The following is a 16,531-nucleotide window of genomic DNA, read 5'->3' as shown; positions in this document are numbered from 1 at the left end:
ATCGTGACAGGTCTCCAAGCTATGCATGGCCTTCCGTCCTGGCACACTCTTGGTTAGCTCCTGTCGCCAACCCCAGTTCCTTGACCTTCTTCTCACTCTCTAAGGCAGGACCCCTGAGAGTTCATGGGAGAGATGCTCTTAGACCAGCCCTGACTTCCCTGATGGGGAGCAAATGTGAACCCATGTAAGTGCTGCTGCCCTTGAGTCTCCACTCCGTGATGGCCTCTCCTCTGGCTTCCCCCCAGCCCTCTTACTTCAGAGCACCAGGACACCAGCCATCCCACCACTTTGTTCTCATGTGTGTTTATTGAGCGCCCACAGAGTCTGTGGTACTATGCTCAGGGTTCAGAGCCACAGTCCAGTCAAAAGGAGACCAGAGCTAGTACAGAGAATGTTTCATAGCTGCTTAACATCTGGTAAGGGGCGGGGAAGGGGCGAACTAATCACAAAACAAATTCCTATTCGAAAGCAACAGAATCTCCTCTGAGAGTAATATATATTCTAGGCACACGCGCACGCACGCACGCACACGCCCCTCTGAGTGAACACCTAAGTATACCCACTTGGTTGTATATGCATGCATATACAGGTATTTGTGGGTAAATATGGACTATGCTGCTCACACTCACACATGCACGCACACACACACCACCGCACACACAGATAATCTGGCTTATGCTATCAAAGATGCTATGTCTCCAGGTTCTAGTGGAAGCAATCTGTCCTAGACACCCGCAGCATGCAAAACTCAGAAGACCCGGAGAGTCACAGTTAAGGAGGAGACAGGGAGACGCGAATACGTTTCCACCCTCGGGGCCCAGCCACAGCTCGCGAGGTCGCTCTTTGCTGGCAATGCAAAGCCTTCATGAAGGGCTCCCAGGGCAGAGCGGAGGAGCTGGAGGCCTTCTGTCCAGTGGCGGAGCCCACAGGAGCCCTGGGGAGTTCACCAATCTTCAAGGCAGAGTTGAAAACTCTGGTTTTCAAGTGTGTAGTCCTGCAAACAGTATTCTTTGGGACGGCACGGCAGATCGAGGTGAGAGTTCCTTTTCTCGTTGCTCTCTGCAGCTTCCCACGTGTGCTAACGCATTTTGTAGTCATTAGATACGGATGTTTCACACAGCTGTCCCTTAAAATCCAAGTCTACTGTGAAATCGAGGTCTCGCTGCAAGGCAAAGAAAGAGCGAAGGGTCAGGCAGTCATCTGGGTGTGAAGCCACAGCCCTACTCCCTGGCACCGCCTGCTCCTGGCATCGCCTGTTCCTGGCACCACACGGATGGGTGGCACCAGTGTCTTAAGGCTTTCTGGCTAAAGGGTTCCCCTGAAGAGCGCCCAGGAATCCATTCTGCTGCCTCCTTGTCCGCACAGGAAGTTCTTCCATTTCTCCCTAAATCCTTCCTGCTTTAATTTAAAAAGTTCCAAGTTTGCCCTGGGAGTAAAGCAATTGGGGTGATTGAGTTCTGTGAGGTGACCTTCAGAGCATTCTGCAGACCCTTTTAGCACACATGCCCACACCCGGGGCTGCCCAGAAAGAGCCAGCCGGTCTCCCCGCCACCAAGCCAGGGGAAGAAATGCGCGCCAAATATCCTGCAGGCCACCGGGAGCTTGTCTCCTGGCCCAGCTCATGCTAAATGAGGGAGGACCCATTGATTCGAAAGCCACTCACGGGAAGAGCTGGAAGCTGTCTTCAAAGCTGAGACAGTCCAGAATCAGACCCAGGGAAAACCTCTACTTGCTGAGTTTTGAGAGGTCAAGCCTGTGTCCCTCAATTAGGCCTAGTCATGTCCACATGTGGCTACTGACTGCCTCCTTCAGTAAGTTTCTGACTGTGCAGGAGACACTTAAGAACCCCGGCAACTGGGTCCTAGCAAGCCGGCTCCGTGGGTTCCTTCTCCCCTGTGTCTCTGGTCCCCCTCTGTGACACAGGTGGCCTCGGCACTTACCACATTTTTGGCATTTGGCTTCATGGATATGGTCCCGTAGATTTCCTCCCCCCTCCGGACAGTGAGGTAATCTTCCAAGTAGAAGACAGTCTGCTTCCAGTGGGTGTAGGGAGCGTCAGGGGCTGAGGGTGAAAGAACACGGGAGGTGGGAAGAAAGAGTCAGGGAAGATGTCTCCGACGGGCTGAGGCTGGGACCCTGCATAGAAGTTGCTGGGCTTCCCCGGGGACTCACGGAAACCACCTGCCCCAGCATCTTGTTGGGCCGGGGACATAGCCCTTGTAGTCTGGCTCTGCCCCCCCACCAGAACTCCCACTCAGCCCCAGTGGCCTCTCCTCCCATCACGGCTCCATCCCCTCATGCTGATGGCTGATCTTAGCTGGGGATCAGCAGACAGACAACCTGATACTACAAGTTCACAACAAGGGATGGATGATGAATGCCCTGTCACCAACTAAACGCATCGATGTAAATGCATCTGAAAATGCTGCTGTTTTTAATTAGTTCAATAGAGGGAAGATCTTCAGACAGTGTGGGGAAGAGATTTGTAGAGTAGGCCCTCCTATCTCCCCTTGAATGACACCCTTCATGCAAACACCACAGCTAAGCCAGTTTCCCCAGATCCACCGATAAGGCAGGTACTTGCTCCTCAATCTTACAAACAGCTTTCCCTGCTGAGCACACGTAGTGGCTCACAGCTGTAATCCCAGCTACTCAGGAGGCTGAGGCAGGAGGACTGCTTGAGCCCAGAAGTTCAAGACCAGCCTGGGCAACATAATGAGAAAACTGGCCGAGTGTGGGAGCACACATCTGTGGTCCCAGCTACTCGGGAGGCTGAGGCAGGAGGATCAGTTGAGCCTGAGAGTTCAAGGTTGCAGTGAGCTATGACTATACCACTGCACTCCAGCCTGGGCGTCAGAGTGAGACTCTTGTCCCCCCACCAAAAAAAAAAAAAACAAGAAACACTTTCATTGCCTGCTTCTCTGTGCAAGGGGAACTATACCTAGCACCTGGGCTTGGGCCTGCTGTAGGGTTTCAGGTGTGTCTTCCTAACTGAATCAGAAAGAAATGAGCATAGCCCTAACGCTGGCCCACAGCTCACTTATCCTGCATGACTCAAAGCCACAGTGACACTTGCACCTCCCCTGTATCTGCCACTGAGTCTCCTCCCATCCCTCTCAGCACAGGACACATTCTCCAGCTAAATGTGATGGGTTCTGCCTTATAGGCCATTGTCCTTGCCAGCGGTGGTCTCTGAAACTCCCCCCCTCCCTCCTCTCCAGCTTCTCTCTTCCTCATCCTTCCTCTGGGAAGCCTTGCCTGACCTGCGAAACCTGGATTGAGGGCTCCCATGGCACACTGAGCTTCTGTTATTGCAGTGTCTGTCACACAAGATAAATGCCTTCCCTCCACCCCCACTTGTCTGCATCCTCCATGGACTGCAAGCTCCATGAGGGCAGGGACCAGGCAAGCCTTGCTTCCTTAGTGCCTACCTCGGTGCTTGGTAGATCTACAAGTATTGAATAAATGAGTAATGATAAGAACCCGAAGAGCAAGCGTCTGTGATGCTTCAACGTACTCGTATGTGTCTAATTATACTGGGGGCCTTTGGAATCTACAGATTGCAGATGAACCAATTTTGTTATAGGAAGTTCCTTTTGGTTTGGGCTGTTGCATTCCTCTACCAGGATTTCCTCTTTTTTTTTTTTTGAACGAATGATAAAAATGAGAAGACCTGGGGATAAGATAAGGGTCTTCAAAACACTTCAAAAGCTGTCACATGGAAAGACTTACATGTGGCCTTGGCTTTGGGGGCAGAACAAAGGCAGAGCTAGGAATCATTAGAAGGCAGATTTTTAATTAACCAAGAAGAATTAGAGCCGTCCCACAATCGTATGAGTCACCTGAGGTCCACCCTGGCAGGTGTTCACACAGCACCGACTGGGGCTTATCATGACTCAGACCAGGTGACCTCTAAGATCTTTCAAAATCCCAAGGTCTATTTTAATGGCACTGAAGAGTCTGTCCTTCTCTGCCCTTTGCAACAAACTGGCTTGATCAAATGTCAGTGGTTTGGAGAGAGGCTCAAGTAGCCCTCCATGCGTGTGTTTGGGAAATCGATGCAAACTCAAGGTCATGGGGAGCAAGCGCAGCCTGCACATTTGGAAGGGAAAGAGGATCATGAACGTTGGATCTGCGCCTTTCAGACCCTGCCAAGGGTTCCCAAACACATCCAGCCTTCTGGCCGCCAGGGCACGCTGCTGTCTGCGGGCAATGTCCACCTGCTCCCAACAACCTTCTCTGCCAACTACCTCTAAATAATCAAAAGATAGTGCCTGGTTTTGTGTGGAGACTGTCAGTGTATGACTGACAGCACTCTCGCCCCCACTTCCACCTACACCTGCTCAGACAGGTGATTCTCTCCTGTTCCTAAAGACCTTCAGGCAAGGGAATTCAAACAGCCTCCTTCTGTCACCAAATCCGATGCCTTATGAGACCCCCAGAGACTTCCTGGCCCAGATTTGCCAGCCATCGGTCTGTCTCTGATGGTAGTCCCCAAATCACGCCAGCTTTGAGTTGGAGGAAGATGATTTTTTTCCTTGATGTCAACATCAAAGGGTTAAGAACATCCATAAACATTTCATTTCCATGATGGGCCCACCAGCTATGGACTAATTGTCTAAACCAATTTTCCCAATCCTACTTGTCCATCAAAGTGCCCAGGAGAAACTTAGTAAAAGTCAATGTTTTGATTCTATTCCAAGAGATTTGAAGTCAGTAGTTCTGGGGGTCGGGGAGGGGCAGGCAATGTAGACACACAGCCATGGCTGAGTCGCTGTGCATCTCCTGACCTCTTTTGGCAAGGCAGAGTGGGAAACATGTTTAATTAGGTGATGATAGGCCCAGTGTTCAGTCTCTGCTTCACCACTGACTTGTGCTGTGACCAGGGGCTCCTTTTCTACATCTGCAGAATATGGGTCACAATATGTATCTCCTGAGGTATTGTGAGGATGAAATGAGATGAGGAGGGAAAAGCATCATATACTAAGGGTGACCAAAACTCCTGTTCTGCCCAGGACAGATCCAGTTTGCATCTGTTTTCCTGGCATAATAATTACCAGCTCTCCCCTTCACCTGCAGGCATGTCCTTAATGGAAAGATAAGTTACATGGCCACCCTACCTGAAACCTATTAGGCCCATGTTAGAGACTTCCTAGCCCATTGTATCAGGCAATTCTCCGGTCATTACAGTGTATATGATTTTATTTGTCTATCAACTATGGCTCTGGTCTGCAAAGGTATGCCGCCTCTCTAGTGGTAGAGAATGTCCTGGAAAATATCCAGAATGTCACCGTGTACAAGGGTGTGCACTCAACAAAAGGTTATGGACAACATCTAGAGTTCTCCTTGTCAGGGAGCAAAGCTTTCCCTTCCCCCGCCCCACCCCAATCTGGAAAAACTAGGGCTTGCACCCAGGCTTGCTTCCTCTGGGGCTCCTGCCCTTCCACCCACTACCTGGCTTTCCTGGATTACACAGTAGCCCCAGGGGTCCCAATTCCCACTTCTACCTCCACCCCACTGAGGATGTGTTGAGGAGGGGCTGCCATGCCCACTGGCTACCACAGCCTGGAACCCTGGGTATCTGTGCCTATTTGCAACAGCTCCTGCCTGAAGCTGCAGGGACGTCAGAGTCATTAGAAGGGATCATTTTTCAGGCTGTGCGGTATGGGATGTGCTTCTAAGTGGCCCGCAGAGCGGGGCTACCTCTGGGCTGAGACAGAAAACTCAGTTGGGGGTTGATAAGGAGGGGCCACACACAGCAGGCTACACTTTGCATCAAGTCCAGGAACAGTTGAGACCAAAGAATACCTTGTTTAGGCACATGCATCCATGTGATAAAACTTTTCAGAAATAGCAAGGGGATAAGGATCACAAAATTCAGGGTAATGTTCGTCTAGAGGCGATACGGGAGGTGGGATGGGGTGAGGCATCCAGGAAAATGCAGAGGTGTCGGCGGCATTTCAGTTATTGAGTCAGGGCATGGCTCGAATTAATAAGTGCAAGCAAATTAATGCAAATATGCATTCATTTATTTACACTTAATTATAATCATATTACCTTTATTATTATTGTCTTTCTAGTTAATATTTATATTTAAATGAACAACAATTTATATTTATTTCTAATATTAACTAATGTAGTACCTCCTAATAGTAATACTAATAAATTTATTTATTTACTAGTATTTATTGATTTTATTAGATTTATTATTTTATTCTAGTTACTAATTACATTCTTTTTTAAAATTTTTTTATTTTTTTCTTATTTTTTATTTTTATTTTTATTGCATTTTAGGTTTTGGGCTACATGTGAAGAACATGCAAGATTGTTGCATAGGTACACACATGGCAGTGTGATTTGCTGCCTTCCTCCCCATCACCTATATCTGGCATTCCTCCTCATGCTATCTCTCCCCAACTCCCCACCACCCACTGTCCCTCCCCCATGTCCCCTCAACAGACCCTAGTGTGTATTGCTCCCCCCACTGTGTCCACGTGTTCTCATTGTTCAACACCCGCCTATGAGTGAGAACATTCAGTGTTTGATCTTCTGCTCTTGTATCAGTTTGCAGAGAATGATGGTTTCCAGGTTCATCCATGTCCCTACCAAGGACACAAACTCATCATTTTTGATGGCTGCATAATATTCCATGGTGTATATGTGCCACATTTTCCCTGTCCAGTCTATCATTGATGGGCATTTGGGTTGGACTATTTACATTCTAATTAATAGAAATTAATTTATATTCTAGTTACTGAGTTACGTGGTGAGTTCATGGATATTCATTATGTTAACATATATTAATATATAAGTTGGCAAAAAGTGAACCATACATGGTCCAATAATGACATATGTCATGAGGCAAGAATTAGGATTAATCTAAGTCTGTGGATCTGAGATTCATAAAAACAGAAAGGGTGACCCTGTCAGTTGTCAGAGTATAGACGGTCTGAGTATACCCCACTGCTAACCCACATGAACTGGGAAAGAAGTTCGCTATCTGCTAGAAAAAGAGTCCCACGCTGACGTACAGAGGTGGCTGAGAAAGCAACTCAACAAACTATTCCCCCACCCCAGTGCCAGCCATATGGGCATGTGCCAAGAAAAGAGATTTAAGTCAGCCAGAAAGCAGGGTCTTCGTGAGGCCTGAGGGTACGCCTGAGTGAGGAGACAGAATAGCCTTTCCAGAAGAAAGTCAACATTGGTCAAATTCTCAGCCTTCTGGTTCAGGGCAGTCTTGCACAGAGGCAGTGGTCCTCAAGCTGGAGCATGCATTGCAATCAATTGAAGGTCTTGTTAAGATACAGACTGCTGGTCCCCACCCCCAGAGTTTCTGATTCAGTAGGTCCAAGGTGAGGCCCAATAATTTGCAATTCTAACCATTTCCCAGGTGATACTGATGTTACCCATCCAGGGACCACACTTTGAAAACCACTTCTTTAAAGAAGTTCTGCATGGCAAGCTGGAGACTGTGGGACCTCCAAATGCCTTTCAGAACCTAGGTTTGTGGAACTCTGTGCAAAGGGAGGAGGTATAACACTATAATTGCGAAAACACAGAGGAGCAGGCTCACAGCTGGGTTTAGATCCATGATCTTTGAACCACGTGGGACTGCGGTGGGGGTGTGGCCCAAGACTAGGGAGGAAAGCCACCGGGTTAGAGCCTTCAGCACTCAGGGCAAATCCTCACCATCTTTCAGGCAGCCCAGAGCTGATGTCTTGATTGTGGACGTGAGCTTAACCCAGGCTCCTCCATGTGAGGCCATGAAGAATGTCATCCCTGCCACCACAAGGCCAGGGATCCATCTCTAGACAGGGTCCAGAAGGCTCTCTACTTGACCTTGGGGACTAGAAATATTAATAGATCATCTCAAGGAAAATAAAACCCTGGCTGAGAGCTGCAGGGCTGGAGCCTGGGCTTTGGAAACTCAGAATTTTTTTTCCAGAGTATCCTTGTCCACTGACTTTCTCATCACCTACAGCAGGGCAGGCCGTGGATTAATCATCCTGGGGATGGAATAGGCAGATGTGACTTCATCTCTAGCTTCCAATCACAGCCACTGTCCCCAAGAAGGCTCCTCCCCAGCTCCCTCACTACCCCCACTCTCAGTATCGCTAGGCACAGTCTTCCCAATCCTTCAAGATCAAAGCAAAACCTGCCTCCCCCGTCCTGGCTGCGCCTGCCGACTGGGAAGAATTGCACTGGCCCTGTGAGGAGGGCAGCAGCTGACAATCACCCAGGGCAGGAAAGCACCAGCACTGCCTGGCTGACAGAGACCAGAAGACTCCTCTCAGTATTCAGGAGGCACTAGGTGTGGGAGAAGCCTTTCTGTGAAGAGATTAGTTTCTTGCCCTCTCTTTCCATAGGTAAAGGAGAATCATTGAGATCAGCCTGGGCAATGAAGCAAGACCCCATCTCTACAACATGTTAAAAATTAGCCAGGCCTGGTGGCATGTGCCTGTAGTCCCAGCTACATGGGTGGCTGAGGCAGGAGGATTGCTTGAGCCCAGGAGGTCAAGGCTGCACCGAGCTATGATTGCGCCACTGCACTCCAGCCTGGGAGACAGAGTGAGACATTGTCTCTGAGAAAAAAATAAAAGCATCATTGTCATCATGGCTTCTGGAAGCAAAGAATCATGTCCTCGACTTCTGGTAGAACTCACCTCCCCACTCCCCCTACTAGACAAGCAATTACTCACCTACTCACCCCCTGATGCCATGCTCCCAATTCCCAAGAAGGCTCAATAGGAACACCTTCCCGAGGGCAGGGGTCATGTCATCATACGCTTCTTCAACAGCGATTTGTTTAGAACTATGCTTTAGAAGCCAGGAATGCAGAGATCACTGAGATGTAATTCCCTACTCACGCAGGAGACCGACGGTTACAAGACAGAGTGAGAGTGCTGAATAAATAATGGCATGGCCTGTGTGGTTGTTTAAAAAAAGAAACTAGGTATCTCTGTGAGGCTATAAGGGTATCACCAAGATAAGCTTGTTAAATAAAGAAAAGGTAGCTGAGGGCAGTGTGGAAGGTAGGATCAACCTAAGTTTTTTAAAAAAGCTGCAGTTTTGACATTGTACTATGCTTACATAAGATCCCCTCAATGGGGCAGCAGGGAAAAGGGTTCACACAACTCTGTGTACTATTTTTACAACTTCCTGGGAGTCTATAATTATTTCAAAATAAAAAGCCAAAAACAGAGGTGTCTGTGGATATGTATGTGCTTGTGTACCCACTGAAATTTGGGAGAATGATGCAAGAGAAGTCATTAATGACAGTATTTGCCTCTGAAGAGTGCAGGTGGAATGGGTCGGGGGTGCGAATGTTTTGTTTGACTCTTTATACCCCTTTGTCCTGGTTTCTTCCTGCTATTGCGCATGTGTATCACTTGAAATGTCACCATGACAGGCACATGCACGGGATGTTAGGGAGCCCTGAGTACACCGAACCTTAACCCAAAGGGAAGGCAGGGATTAGGTAACCCCTGAGCTGAGACAGAAAACCAGGTGAAGAGATGGGGCAGGGGCGGTATTACCACCTGAATTGTGCGACCCTCCCTCCCTCAAATTCATGTTGAAGTCCTAACCCCCAGTGCCTGAGAATGTGACTGTATCTGGAGAAAGGGCTTTAAAAGAGGTGATTAATTTCATCCAATCTGACTGGTGTCCTTAGAAGAGGCAATTAGGACACGCATAGGGCCATCAAGGGCTCATGAGCACAGAGGAGAGACCATGTGAGGACATAGCGACAAGGTGGCCATCTACAAGGCAAGAGGAGCACCTCACCAGAAAGCCACCCTGCCAACACCTTGCCCTTGGACTTCCAGCCTCCAGAACTGCATGTGCGGTTTAGCCCCCAAGCCAGGGTACTTTGTTATGGCCACCCTCGCAGACTGATACAGGAGGAGAGGGGATGATGAGAGCCTCTGACAAAGGCCCCTCCCGCCTCCAGGGCATACCCTAATGGGCAAGGGCTGGTGTGTGCAGAAGCCACAGCCCAGAGAACAAAGAGGCCTCACTGAGTTTAGAAGTCAGCAAGGAGTTCAGTGTAGCTGGGCCATCTGTGGGGTAGCAGCGATGGGACCCGGCTCCGCCAAGGACGGTGGTGAGGAATGAGCCTGGAGAGTGGGCCAGGCCCAGGCCATGGGATACCCATTTGCCAGGTTAATCTACTGCAGACAGTGAGGCACCTCAGAAGCAGGGTTGGGATTTGGGAGTGGAGTGATCTTGGGGGAACACCATCAGGGATTTAATGAAGGATAGGTTGGTGTGAAAGTAAGGGAGAAGGGAAGGAAACCAGTGTGCAGGCTGCTGTGAGACAGGCTGTGTCCTGCACAGATGCATGGCAGTGCAGACAAGGCTTATTCAACTCCATCCATAATCCCCCTGCCCCCTACCCCCGACAGAAGATACTCAGAAAATGCTACTGAACAAATATGCATTTGAAGGTTCTCGGGGCCCTCCATGAGCCCTGCCTCCTGCGTCGCCCTCGTCCAACACACTCTCAACTTGGGCCCTAACCACCACAGCATTATTTAGCTTCCCCTTGGACAGCACACGTGTAGGGATGCACGGTTCCTCCATGGCTGGGGAGGGCTGATGAGTGTCGTCCAGCTAACACCCAGCCCCTTCTCCCCAAGTCAAGGCCAGCCCTGGTCACCCCACAAAGACTTGGAAGAGCATGGGAGAGGGAGGAGGCTCTGGGAAGCAGTAAACAGCTCACCTGTGGAAAACCCCATTTTCTTGTGGCACTTGGTAAATTCAATATTAAAATAGGTGACCAGGGCGTGGACATAGTCGTTGCGCTGTATCTGCAGGCAGAATGCAGATGTGAACGATAGCTCTTCCGTCTTCACTGTGTAAATGTCCACCTCCTGCAGCCCAGAGAAGAGACAATGCCAGGAACTTATTGCCTCCACCATTGCTGCCTCCGGTCAGCAGCCTTGCTCTACGAGAGACTGTGGTCTGCCGGCTCTCTAAGGGATATCATTATTCTTGAGGTGATTTCCCAGGCTCCCCACCACCCTCCAATCACCTCCTCCATCCTTTCAAGGGTGGGGTATGCTCAGGCAATGGTGCAAATGGATTGGAATCAAAACCTGAGGGGGGTAGAATTCCAAAGGTAAATCTGCTGGGATTTGCGGCTGTAGGGGTATGATGGGGAAGGGAGAGAGCAGGAGGGTTAATCAGATAATGTGTCCCTTCACCTGTCAGAGCAGCCTTGAGTGGTCCACCCAGGCATTGCTTCATCCATCACTCTTAAAATGTGGTCCCTGAAAGATCAGCATCAACAGTACCTGGGGGCAAAATCTGAGGAGAGCCGGACTGCTGCTTCAAAATAGCAATCTGTGTTTTTTCAGGCCCTCCAGTGATGTGGATGGACTAGACCACTCCTTCCCCAATTTTTTGATACTCAGGTTCCCAGCAATAGGAGGCATCAAGGATGACATTAGGAGTAAGGACCTGGGCCCACAAAGTCACAGACTGAGCTTAGGAAAGTTCTGCTGGCCATTTATAACAAGGCTGGGCTGTTTTCAAAAATAAATAAAAGGGGGAAATAAGAAGTGAGAATTTTCAGTTCTGGCTGGGGAATGTGGAACACGAAGAACTAATAACGCTAACAATTTCAACTGGAAAGTGGCTGCAAATCAATCTTGCATGGGGAGCAGCTGGCATTGAAAGAGGTCCACACTGTGCTGTTCTTTTCTATGTGAAGAATGCTGGCCTGCTGCTTGCTGGCCCTGGGAAGCAGGGCAAACCTACCAGAGCCCAAGAGGCAACCTGACAGATTCTAGTGAGGCCCGGGGAAGAACTTCCCATTGGTCAAGTTTGCATGGCAAGGATCTCTGTCCTGAAAACTCTGTAAGAACCAGAAGGCCATCTGCGTGCCTGGATGGTTCCACAGGGACCTCCTGAGGCCCAGGAGAAGGAACTGTTAGGAGGAATTAGGAGAGGGGCCGGAGGGTAGGAAAACAAGACGAGCAAAGCAATGAAGCGACACTGTAGAAATGGCTTTTGTCTCAATGTATTTCTAAGATAAATAAAGGAAAAACAGATGCAAAGTGTCTTAGGCCCTTCAAAGAGAAGTCCTGACTCCACCGAGGTGGAGGGAAGAAAAAGTGGTCGAGGGAACCAATCAGATCAGAGTCCCACTGCTGTCGGTGCTGTGTGGGCATGACATCCTCTGCGGAAGCAGAAGCTCCCTGACTATTGATTGGGAAGAAGGTGAGGTTTTAGGTTTAGGGGAATGTGGGAGGTCCTTGGTGAGGTCACATTCAAATGCCAGTTACGCTGTGTTTCTAGAGCCCAAAGATGGGGAACAAGAACTAATTGAATGATGAGCCCCTGGTCAAGCACACAGAATTTGATGGGATTATAAAGCCCATCTTAAGATGAGCCTTTTATCCAGGCAAGATCCTTCTCTGTAGTGGCCATGTAGTGTTTGCTAATCATCACTAGTGCTTGCTGAACACTCATTTAGTGCTTGCTGATCACCCATCTAGTGCTTGCTGAACACCCATCTAGTGCTTGCTGAACACCCATCTAGTGCTTGCTGATCAGACATCTAGTGCTTGCTGAACACCCATCTAGTGCTTGCTGAACAGCCATCTAGTGCTTACTGAACACCCATCTAGTGCTTGCTGAACACCCATCTAGTGCTTTCTCAACACCCATCTAGCGCTTGCTGATCACCCATCACCCATCTAGCGCTTGCTGATCACCCATCACCCATCTAGCGCTTGCTGANCACCCATCTAGCGCTTGCTGATCACCCATCACCCATCTAGCGCTTGCTGATCACCCATCACCCATCTAGCGCTTGCTGAACACCCATCTAGCGCTTGCTGAACACCCATCTAGTGCTTGCTCATCACCCATCTAGTGCTTGCTGAACACCCATCTAGTGCTTGCTGAACACCCATCTAGTGCTTTCTCAACACCCATCTAGTGCTTGCTGATCACCCATCTAGTGCTTGTTGATCACCTCTAGGGATGGAGAATTCACTATCTGCCAGGAAGCTCAGTCCATGTCCTGGTATCTCCATTCTTTAGATCCTTCTTCAAAACTAATGAAGAAAGTCCACACTCGTCCCTCTGTAACTTCCACCTGCAGAAGAAGCTAAACGTCTGCTCCAACTCACACAGGTCCCTTAACCCTTTTCTTCTCCAATGTAAGCTATCTCTGCCTTTCTATTCATTCCTCATAAGTCATGATGTCTGATGCCCTCATCACCCTGGCCTTTCTCCTCTGGGTGGGTCCTGCCACTTGTAAAACTGAGTGTTACACTGACCGTATCAGGTCCTCCACTTCCCTTCCTTGGCACATACTTCTAGCAGCCTGTGTTCCCAAACAGCACACTGCTGGCTCAGCCTGCATTACATCTGCCAACCCCTTCCTCCACCACATCCCTCAGGGCTAGGGGTCCTTCATTACACATCACCTGTTAGTGCAGGTCGTTGCTCAAATCTAGGAAACAGTTTTAGACTGAGTATCTGTCAGCCTTCATGATGCTCATTGTTCTTCCCAGCCACAGCCATATGGTGTCCACAGGTTTCCTCCAGCCCAAAAGCTCTTAGGACAAGCCTGGTTTCCTGTATTTTTGTTAATGGCATCAGAATGTCCACCCTCACTGACTTTTCCACCAAGTCAGGGCTGATCAGCCAGGCTCCAGGCCCTTTCCAAGGTCCCTGGTATCTTTCTTTCTTGGTTCCCTCTGTCACCTGTGTAGCAACTTCCGATCTCACTTCTGGCTCAACTCAGCGGCCTCCCCACCTTTTACCTTTGCCCCAGCCAGTACACTGGAGCCCTTCAGTGGCAGAAACTACACCTCATTGGCCTGTGTATCCTCAGTGCACAGCAGCACCTCATCCACAGCAATGTGTGTTGACTCCTCAATCATCTTCCCAGAACAGGTCTCCCTGCTTGAAGACTTACTTCTTTGCCCAGCCCCTCTTTCATAACTAAGGTTCATCCAGACTGCGTCACTCTCTGGACTTATAACCTTCAATGACTCCCTATGACTTACACTGTAGATGTGGTTACTTTCTCCTACCACTCCCCTTACTTCTTCACCACTTTCAGCATGCACGTGCGCACGCACACACACACACACAACTCACCCCATCTAGCAGGAATTCCACCTTTAAACCTCTAAAGGATCTTGCTCAGATGTCCATCAACTGAATGTCAGCTATCAACTCTTGCGGCTGATGGTGTTCAATAGATCTCTCAGACATTTGCATCTTAATAGAGGCCTCTGATGGAACAAAAGCCTTCAAGACCAAAAGTATTGAAGCCACATATTATAATGGCAACAATAGAGGCAGGTGGTCTTTTGGAGTGGGGGTCCAGGCCATCTGTGAGGATGGGATCAGCTGCAGCTAGGCTTCAAAGACACAAAGTCCTCTGGGCTCAGGTCCCCCAACCCCCAACCGAAGTCTACAGATCAGCCAAGTCTACAGATCAACCTCAGTTACCCTGACTCCCTAGAGCCCAGCCCCCTTGGCTAGGAGGCTTCCACTTTTCCGCAGCAGAAACAGCAGCTCTGAGATCTCAGGGAGACCCACTGACTTGGCCTCAAGCGACCTGCTTGAAGCAGAGGGCTCCGCCAACATAAATTACTCAGAAGTGCCCCTGGCCGCTGCGATCCCCTCCACTAAATAATGTAACAAATGGATGTCTCTGAGCAGAAGTCTGGTCAAAATAGAGTCTTAATTATAATAAAGTGTCACACTCTGCGATGTTAATAGCAATGAAAACAGCAATTAAGTATGTGAAGAAGGGCAAGTGTTTTCCCAACAGGCTCTGCAAGACGTTGTTTAGCACATTAGCAGGAAAGAGCTGGTGGCAGGGCTCTCCTGGAAGCAGAAGCAATCACAGACAATCGACATCCTTCTCAGGAAGATGGAAGAAGAAAGGGGCCAGCATGGGCAGGAAACCATCACAGATCGCGAGTCCTGAGACACAACCCCCAGAGCCCCGGGAGTTTTTATAAGGAGTGTGCGGAATACGCACCGCTTCAGCCGCTCTTTGGCTGCGTTGCCTCTGGATACCCTCAGGTCTAACCAGGTGAAAGGCCCCTGCTCATTTTTGCTTGGGGAGTGGAGAGAGCCAGGCCGGCCGCTGATGTATCCAGCAGTGCAAACAAAAGAGCAGTGGCCACACATCCAAGTAGGGGCTGGGTCAGAGGCAGAAAGCGATCTGGGGTCTAAGAACATCGAGAGAATTTTATCCCCAAGCTGAGGCCATTACATGCAGAGGCCTAATGGTACATATCACCGCCACATGTCATTTTGGCAATTTAGTTGCACCAGTAGACGTCTGCCTATTCCGCATTTACAGAAGTGCCTTGCACTATGGCTGAGCTTCTTGCTGGGGGCATACTTTCCTAACTCTTGTTTGGGATGCCAAGGAGGAAGAGGCTTGAGGGACAGAGGACAGAGGAATTGGTTGGAAGAAACAAAAGGACACATTTGTTCACAATGAATCCTACCTGGACCCAGAAAAGGCTGAATGAAGTAGTGAGGCCCCTGTGAATGGAGAGTCTGAGGCTTAGATTCAAAGCCACACCTCTCAGGCAGGATGTTACTGAAGAGAGGGGCATCTGATGGATCTGATGAGGTCCATTCTAGTTTTATTTGCCCTGCGAGCTCCCTTCTAAAGGCCACAGTGATACTCCATCCCAATGGGTGTAGTTCTTCCTAGCAAGGCTTGTGTCCAGGGACAAAGGACAGTTCTCATGTGGGCAGAGCAGCGGTGGTATCAGTCTTTCCAAAACTTCCCCTGATTCTCCGTAACCCTGAACTCCTCTCCCTTCATCCTGCTATAAATATTCCAGTCGCCTGCCTTGATATTTTCAGAAAAACAATGATGCGTGCAGGAGCATAGCAGGCCAGCACATTAGCAAGATGAGAGTCAAGTGGGCTGATTTTTAAATTTAAAAATTAGCCTAGGCCGGGTGCGGTAGCATGTGCCTGTCATCCCAGGCCTTGGGAAGCCAAGTGGGTGGATCACTTAAGCCTAGGAGTTTGAGACCAGCCTGGCCAAACCCCATCACTATTAAAAAAAATAAAAATAAAAATTAGCCATGCCTGGTGGCACGCAGCTATAGTTCCAGCTACTCGGGAGGCTAAGGTAGGAGGATCACCCATGCCTCAGTAAGCTGCAGTGAGCCATGATCACACCACTGCACTTCAACCTGGGTGACAGAGAGAGGCCCTGTCTCAAAACAACAACAAAAACAACAACAGCAAATAGCTTGAGCTACCTGAAACTGATCATTCGGTCGAGGCTGCCGTGAGCTGTGATCGTACCACTGCACTCCAGCCTGGGTGATAAAGTGAGATCCTGTCTCAAAAAAACATTGGCTTGGACCATGTGAAACTGATGTCTCTCTTTGTTTTAAGAAACAGTCAAGCCAGGCGCGGTGGCTCAAGCCTGTAATCCCAGCACTTTGGGAGGCCGAGGTGGGTGGATCACGAGGTCAAGAGATCAAGACCATCCTGGTCAACATGGTGAAACCCCGTCTCT

The 16,531-nt window shown here is 49.3% G+C and overlaps 1 protein-coding gene across 2 annotated transcripts in view; it reads right to left on the bottom strand.

Moving 5' to 3' along the window:
- Positions 1–287: 287 nt before the first annotated feature.
- PRMT8 (protein arginine methyltransferase 8) overlaps positions 288–16,531 on the bottom strand; it is a 95,553-nt gene continuing 79,309 nt past the window's right edge. For both annotated transcript variants that reach the window (XM_017546059.2, XM_017546060.2), the window contains exons 8-10: positions 10,724–10,874; positions 1,941–2,062; positions 288–1,162 (exon numbers count right to left, since the gene is read on the bottom strand). In XM_017546059.2, coding sequence (XP_017401548.1) covers positions 1,079–1,162; positions 1,941–2,062; positions 10,724–10,874 — 357 coding nt within the window. In that variant the 3' untranslated portion in view covers positions 288–1,078. The remainder of the gene's footprint in view (positions 1,163–1,940; positions 2,063–10,723; positions 10,875–16,531) is intronic.

This window comes from Cebus imitator, unplaced genomic scaffold (assembly GCF_001604975.1).
Source record: "Cebus imitator isolate Cc_AM_T3 unplaced genomic scaffold, Cebus_imitator-1.0 Scaffold187, whole genome shotgun sequence".
Taxonomy (NCBI): Eukaryota; Metazoa; Chordata; class Mammalia; order Primates; family Cebidae; genus Cebus; species Cebus imitator.
Note: the sequence above shows the minus strand (reverse complement) of the source record. Positions and strands in the feature narration are given on the sequence as shown.